Here is a 20,985-nt window from a genome sequence, read left to right on the forward strand (position 1 = left end):
AGCATGATGGTAAAAAAAAAAGAACAGGTTGGTTATGTTCTGAATATGCTCAACCTGCATTATAGCATCGAAAATTCTCAAAACCACTATGGCACATAAAAAAGGTTGCTTTTAAGGGGATGATGCAGTGTCAGTTTCGAAATCACAAATCAAGTGGATCACAAACAGCAGCCGAAGCACTTTTATACTGACGAGCAAGACCTGTGGGTTCAAAATTCAAAATTGTGTTTTATGTTCTGCAGTTTACTTTAAAATAAAAGCAAAGTGGTGACCCTTTATTAAATAGTAAAATAAAATTGGCATCATTACATAAGTTGTTTTCGTTATTGCTGGGAAACATTTAGCTTTCGGCTGTCTCTTGGCATGCAGTGCAACCAGAGATGCCATCATATATTTTATACATTACGTTATGTAAGTCATATGTTATGTTTGGAGATAGCTTACTACGTACAGATAAAACCAGAAATCGGTGTAGGCCGGTAAAAGCCTGATCGGTGCATCTATATTTAAAACCTAAGAGTTTTGTGTATTAACATCAATCAGTTTACAGGTTAGACTCAAATCAGACTATTTGTCACTATTTGCTGTTTGGAAACTGGCACGATACTGCTTTTGGATCAAATTTATTGAGTGTGTTACATGTTTTTAAAAGCGATATAAACCTGGCAGAGAAGCCATGTTTTCTTTTTACATGACAACCAAATTTTACTGGGGTCAAAAGGAGCTTGAGTTGGTGTACTTTGAAAGTTACAGACTATTTTGTCGCTTTTCAGATTAATCTTACACACTTTCAGGATAGTAAAGTATGTTTCCATCAGATTTGAAAGTTTTTATTTTGTAGATGGAAAGAAGGGGGGGAAAAAGAAAAAGTAGACTGCGAATGAAAATCTGTGTCTTTTGTCTCATTTTGGGGATTGGAAATGAATCCAACCTGCTCTAGCTAATAAAAAGTCTTTTCTACAATGGCCCTGCCAGGTTGTAAAATAATAAATCCAGCAGCTGTGTGATCTCTGTTAGTAACGTCTCTAACGCAGGCGGTCTGACTCATGTGGGCTGTGATAGATCAGTTAGTCATTCCTATATTTTTACAAGTTTGCGTTTGTTGTGCCGAGTCATTCTGCTAAAGTTGTCTCCGTTTTCCTTCCCAGGGTGAATTGTTTTCCAGCAAACTCACTGCTACAGAGGAAGGTCTGACCTCCTTCTTCTGCAACCAGATACATGAGCGTTGTCAGAGATTTACATGGGGTCGGGTACAGGGGCGGCGGAGGCGTCGTGGCTTCTCTGAACGGCCCCGCGCACTTCACCGAAGATGCCCCCCGGCCTCCTGTTCCCGGCGAGGAGGGCACTGATCTGGACCCGCCGGTCCAGTCAGGCAACAGCCGTCCAGGCAGCCTGTCCCAAACCCAGGGATATCCCTCTTCTAAAATGGGAGACCCGTTGAGTCACGCGCCCTCCTCCTCGTCGTCCGCAACCCCCCGCCGGCCCGACCTGGACCTGGGCTACGAGCCGGAGGGCTCGGCGTCTCCGACTCCGCCGTACCTGAAGTGGGCCGAGTCGCTTCACTCGCTCCTGGACGACCAGGATGGCACCAACCTGTTCCGGAGCTTCCTGTGTCAGGAAGGGTGCGAAGACCTGGTCGACTTCTGGTTCGCGTGCTCGGGCTTCCGGCAGACCAGCCAGGACAAGAGGGCCAAGTTGGCCAAGGTCATCTACAGGAAGTACATAGTGGACGGGAGCGGCATCGTCTCCAGGACGATCAAAGCGGCCACGAAGAGCTTCATCAGAGACTGCGTGGGAAAGCCACATCTAGACCCTGCCATGTTTGAACAGGTGATTAAAACGCTGCATGCATTGTGGGTATTATTATAGAAAATTAAAGGGATGGTGTAATGTGAAATCAACTTTTTTGAGCTTTACATCATCTTACAATGTTATTCCCTAAATAAAAACATGTCTGGAGTATCACAAGCAACAACTTTAATTTGTTCAGTCTTTGCACTGAACAAAGTGCAAAGACTGAAGTAAAACAGCCACTGAGAAATGAATAATAAAGAAACTGTCAAAAGCAATAGGTAAAAAAAACTGCAACAAACTTTGTTTCAAATTGTTCAGAAAGTGCATATAGGAATTCTAAATATAATGTAAAATAAATGATAAAGCACGACTTCGCTCACAGCACAAAACATAGAGTTAAACTGAATAGATCTGCCCTTCTGGATTTGGCACATTGTCACTGATACTCCATCTAGATTTTTTTTCCAATATCTGAACCGACATAGATATTAATATCGGATCGATGTATCTCTAGGGGAGGGTCCCCCTCGCTTCAGGCTTCTGGGGTCCTGTGTGTGTGTGTGTCAGTACAGTTTCCCTCCTCTCATTGGTCAGCTTTGTTCTGCACTTTCTAAACAAACTCGAGGATAAAGTGTCTGGTTCAGTGACTAATTAGGTGGGGTGTGCAACTGTTTAGAAATTTTGGAAGACCACGCTGTGCAAATTTTATCGCTTTGACAAAAGTGCAGTGCATGAGGAGGGACAAAAAATTGCAATTTGTTCGAAATTACTACTGAATTTACTTTATGAAGCCAGTCAGATTTCTGTGCTACATTTCATTCTGAACAAATGAGAATCTGGACCCATGTATGATTGGTGAATTTGTCTTTGCTTTAACTTCAATCTGACCATATTTTTTTATGTACAACATGCTGAACACGTTAGCTTAGAGTTATAAGAGTTTTTATGATATGTGTTGACATTTTATAGTGTACATACATTTCTTCTGCTTTAATTTAACCTTATTTTAGGTTTAGGCATCCAATAAAAACCTTTATTCTGGATTTTTAAAAAATCCAGAATAAAGCAGTATTAATTTTTTCTTTAATTTTAGATTAATTGTAAAATTAGTTGACAGATTTACTATAAAGAAACTATTTTAGACTAATCCAATATGCATACCCCACATAAAAAAAGACATGCAGGTGTAAACTAAGTATTAGCACATCTCAGTATGCTAGCAAGTGTTGTACTAAATATATAATCTTTAGTGCTTGCATTCACAAAATAGAAATACATTAATGTCTTGTATTGTTCCTGTTCAACCAAATCTGTGTTTTCTGTCACACGGATTTGTCAGAAAACACAAATCTGTGTTTCAGTGGGAAACCGAAGGTTTTGCAAACACACGATTTGCACACATAACGGATGAAGTTACTGTTAGCGGCTTCACAGCTAATTCAGATAATCAAACATTTCCGCACAAAGTTTTCATCCCTCTTCATAACCTTAGTATCATTCCAGTCAAGCTCAGCCTATCTACAAAGGATGGAAATCACCTGTAGGGACTCTGGTTTGATGTCGGCCTCTGTTAGATATGATCTTATCTCTGGATTGTTTTGGTCACAAGTTAAAGTGTTGGAGTTGTGCTTGAATTACCAACCGTGTTGCTTACCTGTACAGCTGTGTACAAGGCCGGGACTTTCAGCACCAAAAAAATGTCTGCTTTTCTGTCTCATTAGGTTTCACAGACAGACTGGGTCTCTGTAGTTTGATTTTAGTAAATAATCCAAAAACTGCCTTAGTGGTACACCAAGTTGTTTCTTGCCATTATTAGGTGTTGCACATGTTTTGTTTTTAAAGGGCCAGTATTATGTAAAATCAATTCTTCTGATCTTTACATCATGTTATAATGTTGTTCCATAATCAAAAACATACGTGGAGTGTTGCCTTGATTCTTTCATGCATGTTTGAGAAACCCTTTAGTTTCCATGTGCAAAACACCTTGGTGGACCTAGCTCCGCCTCCAAAGACAAAGCTCCTCTGAGCTGCAGTTTCCAAGCTTCCACCTCACACAGCGCCCCTCCTCTGCAACTCCCTCACTCAGCTCCTTCAGACTAGCCAGCAGCAATTAGCAAACACCTGGTAGAACTGTGCATATGGTAAGCTCATTGTAGGAGCTACTTCTTTCTGCAACGCTGGTAAAAACATTAAAGGGTTAATAGAGGAGCCATGTTAATAGAGGAGACACTCCGCCTTCAGGAGGTGAGTCTGACCTGAAGGCGGAGTGTCAGACAGAGCAGGAGCTACTTAAAGAGACAGAGGCCCAATTTCAAGGGATTGTATTACAAAGTAAAATTTCTTTGAAGTCATATTTGACAGAATTTTATAAAAACTGAACGTAACATAGTTACATATCTGTGTTATAAAATGACACTATGTGCCTGGAAAATATACAATGCCTGCCCTTTAAGACACTAAAACGAGCAAAAATCAAATGTACTTCAGCTTTCTTTCTTTTACTACATATGTGTGTAAAATAGCAACGGCTTGCTTGTCATCAATGATGCAACCTTTTATAGGGAGATTGCTTTCAGATGAAAGCAAAGCAGGACTCTGTGAAGCTTTCGTTATGACTCGCTTGTCAAACGTTCTATTCTTGTCTTGACAATTTTGTACACACCATTACAGCCGAGGGATTAGTTTGAATGAAGCCTTTGGAAATCATGTTTGTAAAAACAACGAGCCATTGAACAAACAGTGGGAGAACTCGGATTTCAGACTGTGGAATATTTAGACTATTTTTCCTCTGTATTGATTAAACATTATACAATATTATGATTATTGTTGTTGACTAAAATGTCATCCAGCCTCATTCCTAAAAACTATGTGAGTTTTACTTCACCGTTGTTTTCCCGTTTTCACTAATCGAGTAGTAAAAACAATTGGCACACCTGCAGATGTTTTTTTTTATTACTAAAGCTTATTTTATACATTATAAAAAATTCCTACAAAATGCAAGTAAACAAATAATTCAATTCCTTTTTATTAAATACAAACGTAATAAATGTTTTAGTCTGTGTTCCCCAGTTATCAATTAATCTATTACTAAATTAGTGGACAATAATCAATTAATGATGATTAATGCAAATTCATTGTGTAAGACTTGTACTAAAATAATAATAACAAAAAAACAAAACAAGCAAAGACAAAACAGTACAGAGAGATTAATCGTTCTGTAGCTATTTATTATATGACAAGTTTTTTTTATTTTTATTTTAGCTCCATGGGCAGACTAACAAGTTATTTTGAAAACCATCAGAAGGACGTTGTCGTGACACTCTGCTAGAAACAGACTGCGTAACAATTTCATTTAATTTTCCGTTCTGTGTGACCACACTGACTTATCCTTTCTCTGGGATCTCAGTAATTGGGTACTGAACTGAAAATTAATAAAAATAAGCCAATATACAAGAAAGATGAGATGATTAATAATCAAAACCTTTAAAGTCACTTAGAGAAAACTCGTATTTCTACAGTAAAATATACCAAAATGTGAGATGAGTCACGACTTTTGATTTGTATTATAAATCTTTTTATTACATAAACATCCTGAAACATTGTTTTGTTTTCCCTAATCACAGACACAATTGTGAACAAATTCAAGTTTTGTTTGTGTTTAGACAGCTGGATCGTGATTCGTATAAGCAACTTTGAAAGACTGGACTGATTTTAAACAGTACAATATCAGTCATGATCTTGAATTAAAAAAAAAACAAACAACAACCTTCTGTTCCAGGCTCAGACAGAGATCCAGGCCATGATGGAGGAGAACACCTACCCTCTGTTCCTTAAATCTGACCTTTACCTGGAGTACACCCGGACGGGAGGAGAGAGCCCCAAGCCCAATCCCAGCGATCAGAGTCCCTCATCGGGCCTGGCCAAGCCGCCGCCCGGCTATCTGCCGACTCTAGCTGAGGATGTGGAGTGGAGGTGAGACAAACTGTTCATCACCTTTCAAAGCTTCAGCATTTGGCTTTTGTCGTCAGGTTCTTTGAAAGTGCATATTCCAAAACGATGCACGAACTGTAAAATCTCCTGCTGTTTCTGAATAATGTGGCGTTCACATTTATGTATCTCCCCCACCATGCCAAGGCACTACTTTAGAAATTTGACCCGTCCAGTAATGGTCGTTGATGCAGATGGAGACTTTTTTTACTTTGCAATCGGGGTAAAATTATTACAGACATAAAGTTCTCACAATGGAAAATATTAAGGACAATACAAAGTATACATTTTTTTATAATCAAGCTTTTGTAATAAGTAGAACATCGTACATCCAGAGACTTTTACTGCTCCCATATGAGCTCTTATCTAATTTATTTAACTTTGCTAAATAAAGCAAGTGTTTGATACAAGCATTTCATATCAGTCGAAATTCATAATTATTGATTAGTTTTTTGTTTTAAATATCTGAAAAACTTCCAAACTGGTGACGTGACATTTCCTGTTTCATTTCTCTCCACGCTTTTGTTTTTTATTTTCAAGCAGTTCAGGCAAAACCTGAAATTATTGGTGCGCAAGGTGCTCAACAGGTTGTTGCTAGGTAACCAAAGAGGGAGTTAGTTGATGCCACCAACCCAGCTTAGCTCCTCGTGAGAGGTTGAGCAGCTAAGCCTTTTTCTGCCTACATCTCCCAGAATGCTGTTTTGTTCTGGATCGGAGTTTAGTGAAATGATTGAACATTCTATCAGATGTATTATCTATTGATATTGATCACATGTATATTGCAATATATGTTATTGATTTATTGTCCAGCCCTAGGCTCCATCCAGAAAAACAAACGGTCCATACCTCCATTTCAGTTTCAACTCTGCTGTGTGACAGAGGGATTATATCTTACTAACTACTATGAATACTTTAAAACTTGAAATATTCACCAATAGTATCTCATTTAAGTAAAGACAGAAACATATATAACAAATAAATACATTTGTGCCTTCAATCTGTTACTGTGCTTTTATCTTCATTTGACACACCTGCTGTAAGTGCTGCAGTTTGTTTTCCACACAACTTACCGACTGTTACTTAATGCAATGTAGCCACTATGATTAGTTGGCACATGTAACGTTAGCCAAAATAAATCGCCCTCTGCATCTGTAACTTGACAGATTATCACACATTTATGTAAACATTTTGGTGACATTTTGAAAATGGACATAAACAATGCCTGTTGGCAACTATGGATGAGTTTCCATTTTTTGGCTAAAAATAACACTTAGGTGCTGTGGTGGCGCAGGGGGTTAGCACGCCCCACGTTTGGAGGCCTTGGTCGACGCGGACGTTGCGGGTTCGACTCCCGGTCCCGGTGACCTTTGCTGCATGTCCTCCCCCGTCTCCTCACCCTCTTTCCTGTCTGCCTACTGTCGCTAAAAATACGAGCCACTAGCGCCGCAAAAACTCTTCGGATAAAAAAACGGGGAAAAAAACAACAACAAAAAAACCCACTTAGCATAGCACAGCACACATGCATCAATAGCGTAGCAGTTAGCGGAAGCGTTGTGTTTTCATGCAACACAAATAACCTTAAAAAAAATCCCAATATTGAACTTTGTGGATATAATGTTTCAAGAAGTACCGATTCATCTGTATTTCGCACTGTAGTTGAAACTGAAATTTACACACATACACTTTACTAGTTGGGGAAAGTTTGGCTGTTTGAATGTGTCTCCTTTATATTTTAGAGGTGGAGTTCGAGAGGAAGAGAAAGATGAAGAAGATTGCGGAGACACACCAGTGAGTAGGCTGACCCAAAGCCTGCTGATGCAGACGGCACCGCAGAGAGCCTCACCCAACAGGCGGAGGCAGGACAGCAGGGAGTACAGGTGTGTGCTGCTATGATCTAATTAGCAGGAGTATAATAGCAGTAGATTAAAGTTTGATGCCATAATCCTTTTTGTTATTCATGCAAAGCTGAGGGACATATAGAAAGGTTTCAGTTGTTTTGCTTTAGCTTAAAGAAAATACTTATTATGTAACTTCACATAATCCATTTAATAAGTCAAACTGAACCCTTAAAGAAGTGTGAACAAATGAAACAAATGTCAGACTAATATAATGTGTATTTTAAAGCTGCAGTATGTAACTTTTATAAATATATATATATTTTTCTTTTACATTTGTTGAAACCATCACAATATCGCGATGGTATGGTACAGTCCTGCTCACCATTATTGGCACCCATGAAGTTTAAGTACATATAATGGAATATTTCCTCGAAGAAATTCATCAAGTGAAACAACATTTTACTGCTGATAGCTTGTGCTCGAAGCAAAACAGCAAATGATAAAAAACATTTAAAAAGATAAACATTATGAGGAAAACAAAGAAAAACATAATGTTTACCATGTCAATGGTATTGGCAGCCTTTGCTGCAAATCAGTATGAAAACCCAATTCGGCTCACCTGTTGCAAATCACAAATAAAGATCACTTGTGATGAACTGCCTCTACACATGAGACATGAATTAACCAATGAATGATCATGTTGGTACTTTAAAAGTCACCTGTTAGTCCATCTTCACATGTGACAATGGTAAAGACAAAAGAGCTGTCTGAGGATACCAGAAATGCTATTATTTGTAAGCACAAGACCTCCAAAGGGTATAAAGCCATCTCCAAAGACTTCGGTATCCCTGCTTCAACGGTGCGTAATGTTATTAAGAAGTTTTCCAGGCGTGGAGTGGTCAAGAACCTTCCTGGACGTGGGGGGAAGAGAAAAATTGATGACAGAAATCTTCGACGGTTGGTACGAACGGTGGAAAAAACACCACATCAAACATCTAAAGACCAACCTGGAGCAGTCTGGTGTGATTGTTTCAACAAGTACCATACGGCGCACACTAAACAAAGTGGGGCTTTATGGGCGGAGGCCCAGGAAGACCTCATTGCTAAAGAAAAGACATAAAAAAGAACGGTTGATCTTCTCAAAAGAGAACCTGGACAAACCTCAAGCCTTCTGGGACAACATTTTATGGACAGATGAAACAAAAGTGGAGCTTTTCGGTAATTCACACAAACAGTATGTTTACAGACGGCGCAATGAAGCCTTTAAAGAAAAGAACACCAGTCAAGCATGGTGGAGGATCCTTAATGCTGTGGTGCTGCTTTGCGCCATCTGGTACTGGAGGCCTTGACTGTATCACAGGCATCATGAAATCAGAAGATTATCAAGCAATTCTAGAGCGAAATGTCTTGCCCAGCGTAAGAAAACTTGGTTTGAGGCGAAGATCCTGGGTCTTCCAGCAAGACAATGACCCAAAGCACACCTCCAAAAGCATGCAGGCATGGTTGAAAGGGAAAAAATGGACTGTTTTAAAATGGCCAGCAATGAGTCCTGATCTCAATCCAATTGAAAATCTTTGGAGGGTGCTGAAATCTGCCATTGGAGAAAGGAACCCTGCAAATGTACAAGAGCTTGAGCATATTGCAAAAGAAGTGTGGGAGAAAATCCCACCCGAGAAGTGCAAGAAGCTTATACAGTAGATGAATACAAGAAACGTTTGGAGGCCGTCATTGCTGCCAAAGGCTGTGCAACCAAATATTAAGGAGGGGTGTCAATATTAGTGCACATGCTGGTTCTCTGTTTTGTCCTTTGGAATTAAAATATTTATGTTGAAATGGTAATTCTTTGTTAAATTACTTTGGACCTCAAATTGAAAGATACTGCTGATATAAGTTTTGAACATTTCCATTTATTTCTGAAGATATTCACTTAGCTATACAAAACATGAAGGGGTGCCAATAACGGTGAGCAGTACTGTATGAGACAAATGTGTGAAAAAAAGAAATCGAGCTCATCTGCCTTATCCCAGTGCTAACTAGAAACAACCAATCAGAGCCGGGAGGCGGGTCTCATTGCTGTCAATCACCCTCCATGTGGTTCTGCTCATATATTTAGCATATTTTTTCACATTTAAAAAAATAAAAGTAACAATTCTTCATCTCTAATCTGTATAAAAGTGCTGCATTAATGTCAACATCCTAATTTTTGTTCCCGTCATCCCTCAGACCTTGGAGAGAGCCAGTAAACCCATACTACGCAAACATGGGCTATGCCCGGGCCCCAGTAACCAGCGCCAACGACAGTGAGCAGCAGAGCATGTCAAGCGACGCAGATACAATGTCCTTGACCGACAGCAGTGTGTAAGCATTTAATCCACACCTTTTATCCATTTAAAGGCATTAAGACCCATTTGCTCAGGAGAGTAAAGTTTGTGTTTTTAATATTTTCCTGTTTTTTGTACCTATTTCCAGAGATGGTATTCCTCCATACAGATATCGAAAGCAGCATCGGAAAGAGATGCATGAAAGTGCCAAAGCCAATGGCCGTGTGCCCCTACCTCATATACCTGTGAGTGTCTTTGTTTGTCTGTTAGCTAGAAATATAAATATATGTGGCAAATTAGACACCTAAATCTTCTTCAGGAGTAAATTCTGTGGATTTTCTTTATCCTGAGAAGATACAGGTCAGATATACTGTATGTATCCAGGTGCATACAGTTATTATTTCAAAGCTGATGAAAGTATTTTTTTCTACCATTCTTATTATTTTATGTCACTTAAATGTGATGCATTGACCAAGTTTTGTTTGGCTGTATCGATCAGAGAGTAATGCAGTGCTGCCCCTCCCCCACATGTTCCTGTCTACTGGCTGTGGTAGGCAGTAACACATTTCCCTTGCTTATAAGAAAGACACATTTTCTAATTAACCAACCTTTTAATACCAAAAGTTTTGAATTCAAGGAAGTCGGTGTTTCAGCATTTTTGGAGTTTTCTTGAAGCTTGTTATTAATTAAAAGAACACAAAAACTTCAAATTCTCAATTTCTGACTGATTCTGCTTGAATCAGAAGAGACCTGAGTGATCTGGAAGGTTGATACAACAACAACATCTGGTCTTTTAATGAATTTTGGTTCTAAACCATGCATTTAATTATAAACAAACGTTTTCTAAAGTATTTTCTCTGAGATTTAGGGAGTTAATGTCAGCTGGTGTCAATGTAATGTAGAGCCATGTGTCGGCTGTGTAACTATGGTAACTAATCTTATTATTTGTAATAACGCTGAGCAAATGGCAGCATGTAGATATTAAATAGGAAGGACCCCAAGGTGGAACCTTGAGGTACTCCATATATGATTTATTTTGTTTTTTGTCAACTCTGATGTAAAGTTGTTGGACACAAATAAAAGTCCATTTTTATTTGTCCAAGAACTCAGAAAGGGAGTATACATCACTATATATACCCAAAAACCTCCCTTAAATTTACCAGTTGAAATTTTCATAAACTTTCTAGATGATGTCCTCTAGAAAGGACATGGTCATCTAGATGATCTGGGAAAAAAAACATCTGGTATGTTGTTGTTTTTTTCCACGTTGTTAACATTCTTACGCGGGTAGCAGAATGTAATTTTTAAAATGTGATCTGTGTGTGTATGTTTTTCTCGAAGCGCACGTGTCGCATACCAAAGGACATCCACGTAAAGCCGGAGATGTTTGCAGCAGAGCTCATCAACAGGCTGGAGGCTGTTCTCAAAGAACGAGAGGCCCAGGAAAGGCTTGAAGAAAGGCTGAAGAGAGTACGACTGGTGAGTGTTCGGATTGTAAAGGCTGACGAGGTCTACGTTAGAGAAAGCATGTATTGGGTCTTGCATTAGGGAAGTTGCAAGAATTACCAGAAACGAGTTTTACCTTGGAGCTTCTCCTCTAGGTTTCATCATGTGTGTTAGTGTTGGGTAATTCATCTACTGTATTCCGTATATAAAGAAATTGTTCCAACTTTCAATATCTCCACCTGTCAAGAAGGACAATAGCATGTTCTTTTTTGACACGAAATTTGGGTCTGAATTTCCATAGCAACCATTTCACATCTGCATCTAGTTTTACTGATAGCCCAGTTTCGCTTAGAAAATTCTGCAGCAAGCAAAAAAGGTAAAGTGCTGGTGTCAGGTGGTGAATAAAAGACGCCTGACACCAGCAAAATACAACAAAGGAACCAAGGAGCGTGATGACAAAGAGACATTAAAAAAATCTGGAATCTTTTGACCTTTTATGTGTTTTTGTGGTTTTTCTTCTGAATGATTTTGTTCAAATCCAGGACAGAATTTGGATGAAGTTAAGTTGTTACTTTAATAATAAATTAACATGATATCTCTGCATTTTGCTTGAGTGAATAAAGTATAAAAATGATCATTTGAGAGCAAAGCGAACCAAATTCTGTTTTGAGGTATAGTTGAGAAACTACAATACAAACATAAAACAAATTTTCGACAGGGAATCTGAAACTTTAAGTATCGATCTTAAGCATAAAGACACATGGAGACGTCAGGATTTGTCAAGTTGTGCATTTCTATTCATTCACACACATAGGACCAGATATTGAGTTCTGCTCTCCATTCCCAACAGGAAGAAGAGGGCGACGACGCCGACGTCTCCATGACGACCTCCATGTCTTCTCACAGCATACCACTTCCCCTCCCCTCGTCGTTTCCACCTCTGTACGGGGCCCGTTATTCAGAGACCACTGCGAACACGGGAGCAGCCACCACGTACGGCGGCCTGGTCGCCATGGAGGACCCTCACGAAGACGACCCCGAATCCATTTTGGACGAACATGTGCAGCGGGTGATGAAGACGCCGGGCTGCCAGTCGCCGGGGGCAACCAACAGCAGCTTAGGCGGCGGAGGGCGGCATACTCCGCCCAAAACGTCACGCTCACCTGACGGAGGAATTGGGCCGCCTCACTACCCCTCACACAGAGGAGGGGGGCAGAGTCTGCCAACCGTGGGGGCTAAAGGTAAACCACTCAGGGCTCCAACACTTCATCCATTTTGTTCTGTAGGAAGTCTTGCTCTTCTGTGTCTCCTTTGATTATGTATTCATTTCAGGCGTTTATAGTTTAAAATGAACATTTATATCCAATTCATTGGATACTCCAGTGCATTGCAACATGCTAGTGATACCCCACTTGCTACTGACAGCATTTAAGCTAACCTTAGCATTTTGTCTAATTTTAGCTCACACACTAATATTTGCATACTGAGTGGAGTAAGTCACTGTTAATTGATATGCTAATGATAACCCACATACTGCCAAGTAGTGTTTACATGCTTGTTCCCCTGTATGCTAGCAATAGCCCTCAAGCTAACATTAGCTTTACAGTTAAAATAAGCATCTTGGCTAATTTTTTATGCATAAACTACATTTGGCAGTTAGCTACATTTAGCATACTGAATGTTGTAAGTCAATGTAAGTCTATACACTAGTGATACCCCAAATGCTACTGACAACATTTAAGCTAACCTTAGCATTTTAGCTAATTTTAGAATATACACTGTTTGCATAGTGAATACACTAAATCCATTTTAGCCTGATGCAGCACCCACTATTGACTATATTTTAGTTCAGAATCAGAACGCTGGGTTCTGACTGACATGCACCCTTGGCAGGCCCCTATTAAATTTCTTCAGAATTTTTCTGGTTTTAAATTGTTACTTAATTTAGTTTCTTTTTCCCTAGTTATCAAATCCATTTGAGGAAGAGCCTTGTGTTGTGGCTAAAAGCACATAATTGAACCGTTCCCTGATTTATTTCCAGGCATTTACCACCATAAGCAGGTTTACCACCACAAAGGAAGAGACGGACAAGAGGAGACGGGAGGTCGGCCTCCGCCCAACCTGCTGTTGAACGGAGACCAAGCCAACCAGTACGCGGGCCGGAGAAACTACGCAGACGGAGCTGGAGCCAGCACCCTCGAGGGCATGGGCTACGGGTATGCATGCGCGTCTGCTTGCTAGTAAAATGCTGTCTTTTATTTGTTCAGTTGACCTCTAAATGGCTTATTACGTTTTTGCAGTAGCAAAGGCAGCACAATGTCACGGCGGGGCTTTAAGAAGACGGAAACGTCGAGCAAAGGTGACGAGAGTGGGCGTGGCCTGGAAACCCAGGGCTATCCGGGTACTCAGGTGGAGGATCTGGAGAGGAACCAGAAGATTTTGCAATGGATGATGGACGGAGACAGGCAAAGGAAGAGTTCTCATGGGTGAGGAAAACCTTGCATTTACTATAGATTATTTCATGTCAGTTTTAATGTTCTATTGCTGTGTGGTAAGACCTTACATTCATCCTTCTGTAGTGCTTGAGTTATATTAGAAGGTTCGTACAGATGTTTAAAATTGTATTTAAAGTTTTGAAAAGTGCTTTTTTTTCTATCTAAAGTCCTTGAAAGCGCTTGGTGTTCAAACTGCACAGTTTTGTAATAAAGTGCAATCTATTGTTTGATTAAAAGTCTTGAAACCAGATATTTTTATGCACCTAATAAATACTTTTTTCCTCACTGTCTGAAGTTGAATCAGACCAAACTTCTAATTCTTTAGGTCAGTTAGAATATCCAAAAGTATTTCTATTCACTAAATGCTACAAAACTTAACAAAAACATTTTTAGAGATATTTTTGGGTCTGTCTTTGTAAATTGTGTCTAAACATTTAATTTGGAGAGGAAGGTAATTTACCACAAAACTGTTTGTTTGGATTGTTTTAATGTAATGAATATTTATTATTTCTAATGACTCAATGACTAATAATCTGTGTAATTAGGGTTAGTTTTATATTATAGATGTTAAACAACATTATTGAAATTGGAGGGTTTTCTGTTAAACTAGTGTTTTGTCACTTTATTTTTTTTACATTAAGTTGTCCCTGCTGTAGATGATACAATCACAAAACATTACTAATAGCAGTACTAAATGATGTCATAAGGTAGTGAACTAAAATGGTCTTTCTTTTTTTTTTAGTTCATTTTTCTTATTTTTATCTCAATTGTGGTGCTGGAAAAGATTTTAAAAAAACCTTAACCTTAAAAACCTTGAAAATCCTTGAGACGTTCTTAAATTTTACTGTGGGATAAACCGTACGCACCCAGTTACCATCTCACTCAGCTCTCTTCACCTCCCTGCAAGATGTGAACCCGTTTCTCCGTCCTCTCCCTCATGCATCAGCGGCAGCACCAGCAGCTCCAGGAGAACAGGAACCAGCACCGAGTCGCCGCGCCCGACCTCCGTGGAGCGACCTGGAGCCGTGCACCCGTGGGTCTCCGCCCAGCTGCGCAACAACTCCTCCTCGGTGTCCACGGCGATCCCCGGCTCGTCGTCCACTCAGGTCCAGCCTTCGCACCCGTTCATCCAGGACCCGGCCATGCCACCCAACCCCGCCCCCAACCCGCTCACGCAGCTGGAGGAGGCGAGGCGGAGGCTGGAGGAGGAGCGGAGGAGGGCTGCTCTACTGCAGGCGAAGCAGAAGTACGGCTCGTCTTTTTGCTTTAACTTCAGGTTTTCCGTCATTTCATGCGTTTGACAGGGATCGTCCCCCACTCTTTCTGTTAGACACAAGTCTGGGAAGCGGCAGGTGTGTGAGAACATGACCGTGGCGTACTACTTCTGTGGAGAGCCCATCCCATACCGGACATCAGTGAAGGGCCGCGTGGTGACTCTGGGCCAGTTTAAAGAGCTGCTTACCAAAAAGGGCCACTACAGGTGAGAACACACAGCGTACACACTCCACTTCAGAAGTATTCATACGTCTGAAGCTTTATTACTTTGTTCATTTATTAAATTTTTTTTTTTTATAAACTACTAGCGAACAATGCTTAGCCTGGTGGCCCGCCAGGCTTATAATACACTGGGGGAAACCCCGGATATGGTAGTTTTCAAATTGTTCTTCACCTGTCTCAGATGTGTGGGGTGTGTTTTTATTCAACACTTTTTATGCTGATATTCCTAAATAAAAACCCAGTTTTGCACATTTCTCCCAGAAATTGACTTGTTTCTACATAATACAACTTTATGGAATTTTAATGTTGGCACAAACACAGATTTGAGGTGAACGTACTGGATTGTAAAGAACAAAAAACACACAATACAGGTGAGGGATATACGGTATTTTCCGTACTAACTCGCTCCAGAGAATAATGGTTTGATCTGTGCTACCTCGTTATATTTTCCTACCGTAGCTAGCGAAGTCCGCAGTGGAGACGGCAACTGTATTTCCTTGTGTTGGACTACTCAGAGGAAATGAGGCAATACAGACCAAAGCGGAACTTTTTGGCTTGCATTCAAAAAAAAAAAGAAAAATATGACAAACACTGACACTGGTCAAAGTTTTGTGCTACCTTGTGTTGGTTTTTCATAAGAAATTCCAAATAAAATTTAACGATGTTTGCGATTGAAAACGTTTCAGCCTTGCAATAGGGTGGCATTTTGTTGCTATATGTTGAGAACAACGGACTCTCCTCTGATCTTCAGGTTCTACTTCAAAAAGGTGAGCGACGAGTTCGACTGTGGAGTTGTGTTCGAGGAGGTCCGCGACGACGACGCCATCCTGCCCATCTTTGAGGAGAAGATTGTCGGGAAGGTGGAGAAGGTCGACTGAAATTCTGGGAACGGGAAACGGAACAGATGATTATCGAAACGAGGAGACGCGACACCTGCAAGAAATCGGAACGCTGGCAAGTAGAAAGATGGACGAGCGACGTCTCAGAAGGGTAGAAAAACGCTGCGTAGAACGACTGATGAAAGATGGGAACTCACGGATAAACAAATACCTGCCTGGATCAGAAACAAAGGAAAAAAAAAATTGGGTCAGATAATGCTGGAATGGAGAACAGAGCAAAATATTTTCCCTCTGTTCTGTTCTTTACAGATCAACAAGGAGAGCTATATATAAAAAAAAATAAAGTTGATGGAAAAGGGGTGAGGGAACTTCTGGAAGGAAAAAAAAAAGAGGATGAAAGTTGTCTTCCACTTCTGCTCTAAAGGAGGAGCGCGTGTCCTCTGCAGACCATTACAATGCTGCTACATTACCACGGAAACGCTTCAGTCGGTGCTCAGGACGGCAGCTCGCCGTCTTCGTTCCTCGTCACCTGGGGACCGGTGGGGGAGAGGACAGAAACAAAAAATCTGAACGTTTTCATCTAGCTTCTCGTTTGTATTTGTTTTTTTTGTTTGTTTTGTTTTTTTGCCTTGGTAGCCTCAGAACAGAGAGACGTACTCACCGCCGCGCGGCCCAACGCGTCCCACACTGATCGCTCACATCCTACCGTTCACACGACAGTTCTCCTAACTTGTTTACCAAAGCTACATATTTTGTTTGATTGGACAAGTATTCTAGCTACTTGTTATCATTTCATTTGATTTGTATATGAACAAAGGCAGGTACTATTACTTATTTACTGCATTTTTGTTTTGTCATATCTCACTTTATATAGTATTATTGTGTATGTTTTGAAAATCACGTCGAAGCAGCGATGGAGTTTCTCGTCACTAAATCATAAAAGTGCCCCTCGTTTCCGTCGTCTCGATAGGATTCGTCTGCTCTTAAATGTTTTTTTTTTTCTACTTTTTTTTTCTGAACCTAGCTTTTTTTTCCTCCTCCACTATAATGTTTTTCAAAATTCCCACTTTTCTAAAACACCTCTGCAAGTTTTCCACATCTGCCCCAGTTGGTAGTCTCGTGTGTGTTGCAGCGGAAGCTGAGGAAACATGTGGGGTGGGTACACATCGCTGTGTTTACAGGACTTCAGATTAAGCTAATGTAGAAATTGCCCTTTTTTTAATGTTCTCTGCTTTGTTGAAATCCTCAGCGGTAGGTTTATCCCGGGTGCCTGCCTCGTCGGTACCGTTATGCTTTTCAACGAAAAAAAAACAATTCTCAATCACATCTGCGCCTTTATCCGTCTTGTATGTGATCTCTGCCAAAGAACATGTGTCCTACAAGCCGACATGCGTGTCTAAGAATCATTTTTACCGTAACGAGCTGAAGGGAATGTTGCTCCAGTAGATTTGCCAATCTAAAAAAATGCCCATCTTGACAATTCATTTTAAATATAATAATAATATCCATTTCGACCTGTTTAGTTTAGTTTTTTTTTTTTTTTTTTACTTTTTTGAAATCCTCTTTGCCAAAGTTGATTTCATTTCAGCCAACTCTGATTTCTATTTACAAAGTTTAATTACCAGCAGGCAATATATATATTTTTCTTTCCTTCTAGCCATGAGCAGTCACTAATCAGTTCTGTTAGGAGTGGAGGTGATGTCACACTGTGTGTGTGTGTGGGTGTGAGGAAATAGACACAAAAAAAGAGTCTTTACAATTTAAAGCAAACAAAAACAATCACAGGAGAGATTTCAAGATATTTTTTTTCTTCATTAAAGAATACAACAAGAGTATTTATCGTTTACACCAGAGGTCTGGGGTTCTGCAGCCACTTGTGGCCCTTTAAATCATCCATAATTTTGTCCAAAATATTAAGGAAGTGGGTGAGCAATTTTTTAAAGGAAATAAAAAAGAAATGCTAGCTTTAGCAGTTTTTCCTAGGTGATGGGCTTCTTTCTTTTGTCGATAAATTCTATTTAGCGAGGCTGAGGGCAGAAATGGCTGACAGATATGAATGTTGCTGACCACTGGCCCCTTTACCTAAGACAGAGGAGGGGTTCCTACCAAACTGGTTTAAATAATAAACGGTGCTCATCACCAGTACTTTGGGCTGCCATTGCAGCAAACATCAATAAACTGGCTCAACGTTAAATGTAACTTTTTCGCACCAAGAAGCTAAAACTAGCTAGAAAAAAAACTAACCCAGCCTCCAGTTTAATGAAACTACCAACCAATCAAAACCTTCTGAGTGCCAATTTAGTTTTGTTTCATCTAATTTAAGACAAGAAAACACTAGAAACATAAAACTTCAACATTCACAAGTTGGATTCGCACTGGAATAGCACAAACTTTCTCTTTCTCTCAAACTTTTAACCACAATAAAGATGGTTAACTGTGAGCCTTTCTCACTCTGTAGCAACTTCCTCCTTAAAGAACACCGCAAAAAAAAAATCATAATTTTACCAAGTATTTTTGGTCTAGTTTTTAGTACAAATATCTTTGTACAATATCGATGAAGCAGACCTGGCAGATTATTTTTTCACGTATGACATGGGGAAGACGTGAAACAATCCGCCAGTGGACCCAGTAACCTTTTATTAATTTCAAAGAATAATTTACTTAAAACAAGCTCCTATGTCTTGCTGAAACGTTGTTAGTTTTATCTTTATTCAAGTGTAGTAAAGAACTTGTGCTATAAACTAGACCAAAAATACTGTGAAAGATTTAGTGGGGTTTTTTTGCAGTGAGTGTTGCTAAGACATTGGTAGCACTTTGAAATGGTGCGTTCTGTTACTGAAAATAATAATATAAAAGATCAGGTTGAATTTCAGACGCAGTTGAGCTGAAATCTGGTCCATTTCTTTTTGCGTGCGTGTGTGTGTGTGTTTCGGTTCATCTCGTTTGCAATCTGCAGTTTTTATAATTTACAAGTCTGCCATTTTGTCTTTCTGCGCGTTAGATGACAGAATGTACAAGTCTCCAATCTGAAAGAGCACACCCGAAGCCAAAGCAGCTGTTAGTTTACAGGACAGAATAAAAACGCAGGACCGCTGTTAGCCGGATATTTATTCAGGATTAATTAAGCTGGGTTTGCACCTTTTTTTTTTTTTAAGAGTAGTTATTTTACTCATTTTTGATCTCATTGGATCTATAACTAAAATAGTCAGTGACACACTCATCTAAAAATGGATCAGCTTAGAGAAATAAAAAATAAAATAAGATCAACTTTAATCTGGGTCTGGAACAATTTTGAGCTTCTTAGATGCAAGTTAAAAGGGAAAATGTTAATTTTTTATTTTTTTTTTAAATCAGACCTGCTGTTTGCTATTATCCTTATCTCAGTTAGCCTCCTGTAGGTTTTGGTTCATGTTTATTTCACAGACACGATTGGCATAAAATTTTGTCGTCTAGTTATTTCTGAGGAAATGGAACGAACACATTTTAAATCCCCCTGTCCTTCTAGCAGCTTCCATCAGTGCCACAACCTGTTTTTGTACAAGCTGGTTCACTGAAACACCAGGTATCTGAGCTGAATGTATATTTTTAAAAAAGTTTTCTCTTTAGCCCATTTCCTGTAAGGACTCCTCCCAAGTGATCATATCATGTCTGTCTCCAGTATTGATCTCATGCTGCTGCGGACGTGTCGCGCTTTCCCCCCCGCCCCCCTCATGCTGGTAGATAATTGAATGTTCCCGTCAGAAACGCGGGTTCTGTCGGCTTGTCGAACGTCGTCGTACCCGGGTTGAAAATCTGGAAACTTGTCCTTAAAACCCCTTATGCCTTCAGATGAAAAATTTTGAATATGTATTTGTTTATAAGAAGAAAAAAAAACGTAATCACTGAGCATGTTGTTTATAAAGAATGTTTTTGATTGAATTTAAATCTATTTTTATTGTTTTTGTGCAGACTGCTCTGGCCCTCTGACATCTTGTTTTAACTTTAGCGATGGACAGTCATGAAATTTTTATTTTTTTTTTTAAATAAAATGATTTTTAAAAAAAAGAACGCCTTCATCTGCAGCATTGGGGATTGTGAAGCTCAGTGCCTTTTATTACGTATTCTTAACCAGTCTATAATTTTAATATAAAATTTAGTCATAAGTCACTCCCGGTGCGTGTTAATTTTTATTTTATTTTTTTCAAAAGCCACAGTGTTGCTCTTTCTCCCTTCTGTTCAGATCAACCCTGTGCTGTAAATATGTACATTATCATTTCATACGTGTTGTCAGACCTGCACCACATTGTCCATGGTGTTTCTGTTTTTTTTTGTTTTTTTTTCCAATGCCAAGATGTCCCTGTGCTGGTTTCACTTGTACATTTCTTAAAAAGGTACTTCATAATAAAGATGTTGAATAAACCTTTTTTGTCTCTATTTCAAATTGATGGGACTAAAACTTTATCATATTTATGTTCAAACAGATTAGAACTACTTCTAGAAATCACAACTTTTCCATGTGGAAAATGGAATAAGGAGCCATATATTTATTTCTGCTGAAGGTGAATTCTTCAACTAAACAATCCCCCGTCATTAAGATCAGCGCTACAGGTCGGGTACTCCGTGTACGTCACATCAAATATATACGTGCTTTTGGAAAGCTTATTTTAATAACTGAAAAAGTTAATTTCATAGTAAGTAAAATAGAATCATTTTCAGGCATTTAGAATATGTGTTCCAATAAGGCTTGTTTGTCAGATTAAAAGTACCTTTTGAAAATAACCTATAAGCA

At 39.5% G+C, this 20,985-nt stretch overlaps 1 protein-coding gene across 3 annotated transcripts in view; it reads left to right on the top strand.

Annotated features, from left to right (window-relative positions):
• Positions 1–20,615, top strand: part of LOC114144827 (axin-1-like) — a 32,410-nt gene extending 11,795 nt beyond the window's left edge. For 2 of the 3 annotated variants that reach the window (XM_028018025.1, XM_028018024.1), the window contains 12 exons: positions 1,149–1,830; positions 5,573–5,766; positions 7,518–7,658; positions 9,843–9,977; positions 10,089–10,185; positions 11,282–11,419; positions 12,237–12,627; positions 13,428–13,602; positions 13,687–13,872; positions 14,828–15,127; positions 15,212–15,361; positions 16,130–20,615. In XM_028018025.1, coding sequence (XP_027873826.1) covers positions 1,219–1,830; positions 5,573–5,766; positions 7,518–7,658; positions 9,843–9,977; positions 10,089–10,185; positions 11,282–11,419; positions 12,237–12,627; positions 13,428–13,602; positions 13,687–13,872; positions 14,828–15,127; positions 15,212–15,361; positions 16,130–16,256 — 2,646 coding nt within the window. In that variant the 5' untranslated portion in view covers positions 1,149–1,218 and the 3' untranslated portion in view covers positions 16,257–20,615. The remainder of the gene's footprint in view (positions 1–1,148; positions 1,831–5,572; positions 5,767–7,517; positions 7,659–9,842; positions 9,978–10,088; positions 10,186–11,281; positions 11,420–12,236; positions 12,628–13,427; positions 13,603–13,686; positions 13,873–14,827; positions 15,128–15,211; positions 15,362–16,129) is intronic. The other variant, XM_028018028.1, reaches the window with a different exon arrangement.
• Positions 20,616–20,985: the final 370 nt, after the last annotated feature.

Source organism: Xiphophorus couchianus, chromosome 5, assembly GCF_001444195.1.
Source record: "Xiphophorus couchianus chromosome 5, X_couchianus-1.0, whole genome shotgun sequence".
Classification (NCBI taxonomy): Eukaryota; Metazoa; Chordata; class Actinopteri; order Cyprinodontiformes; family Poeciliidae; genus Xiphophorus; species Xiphophorus couchianus.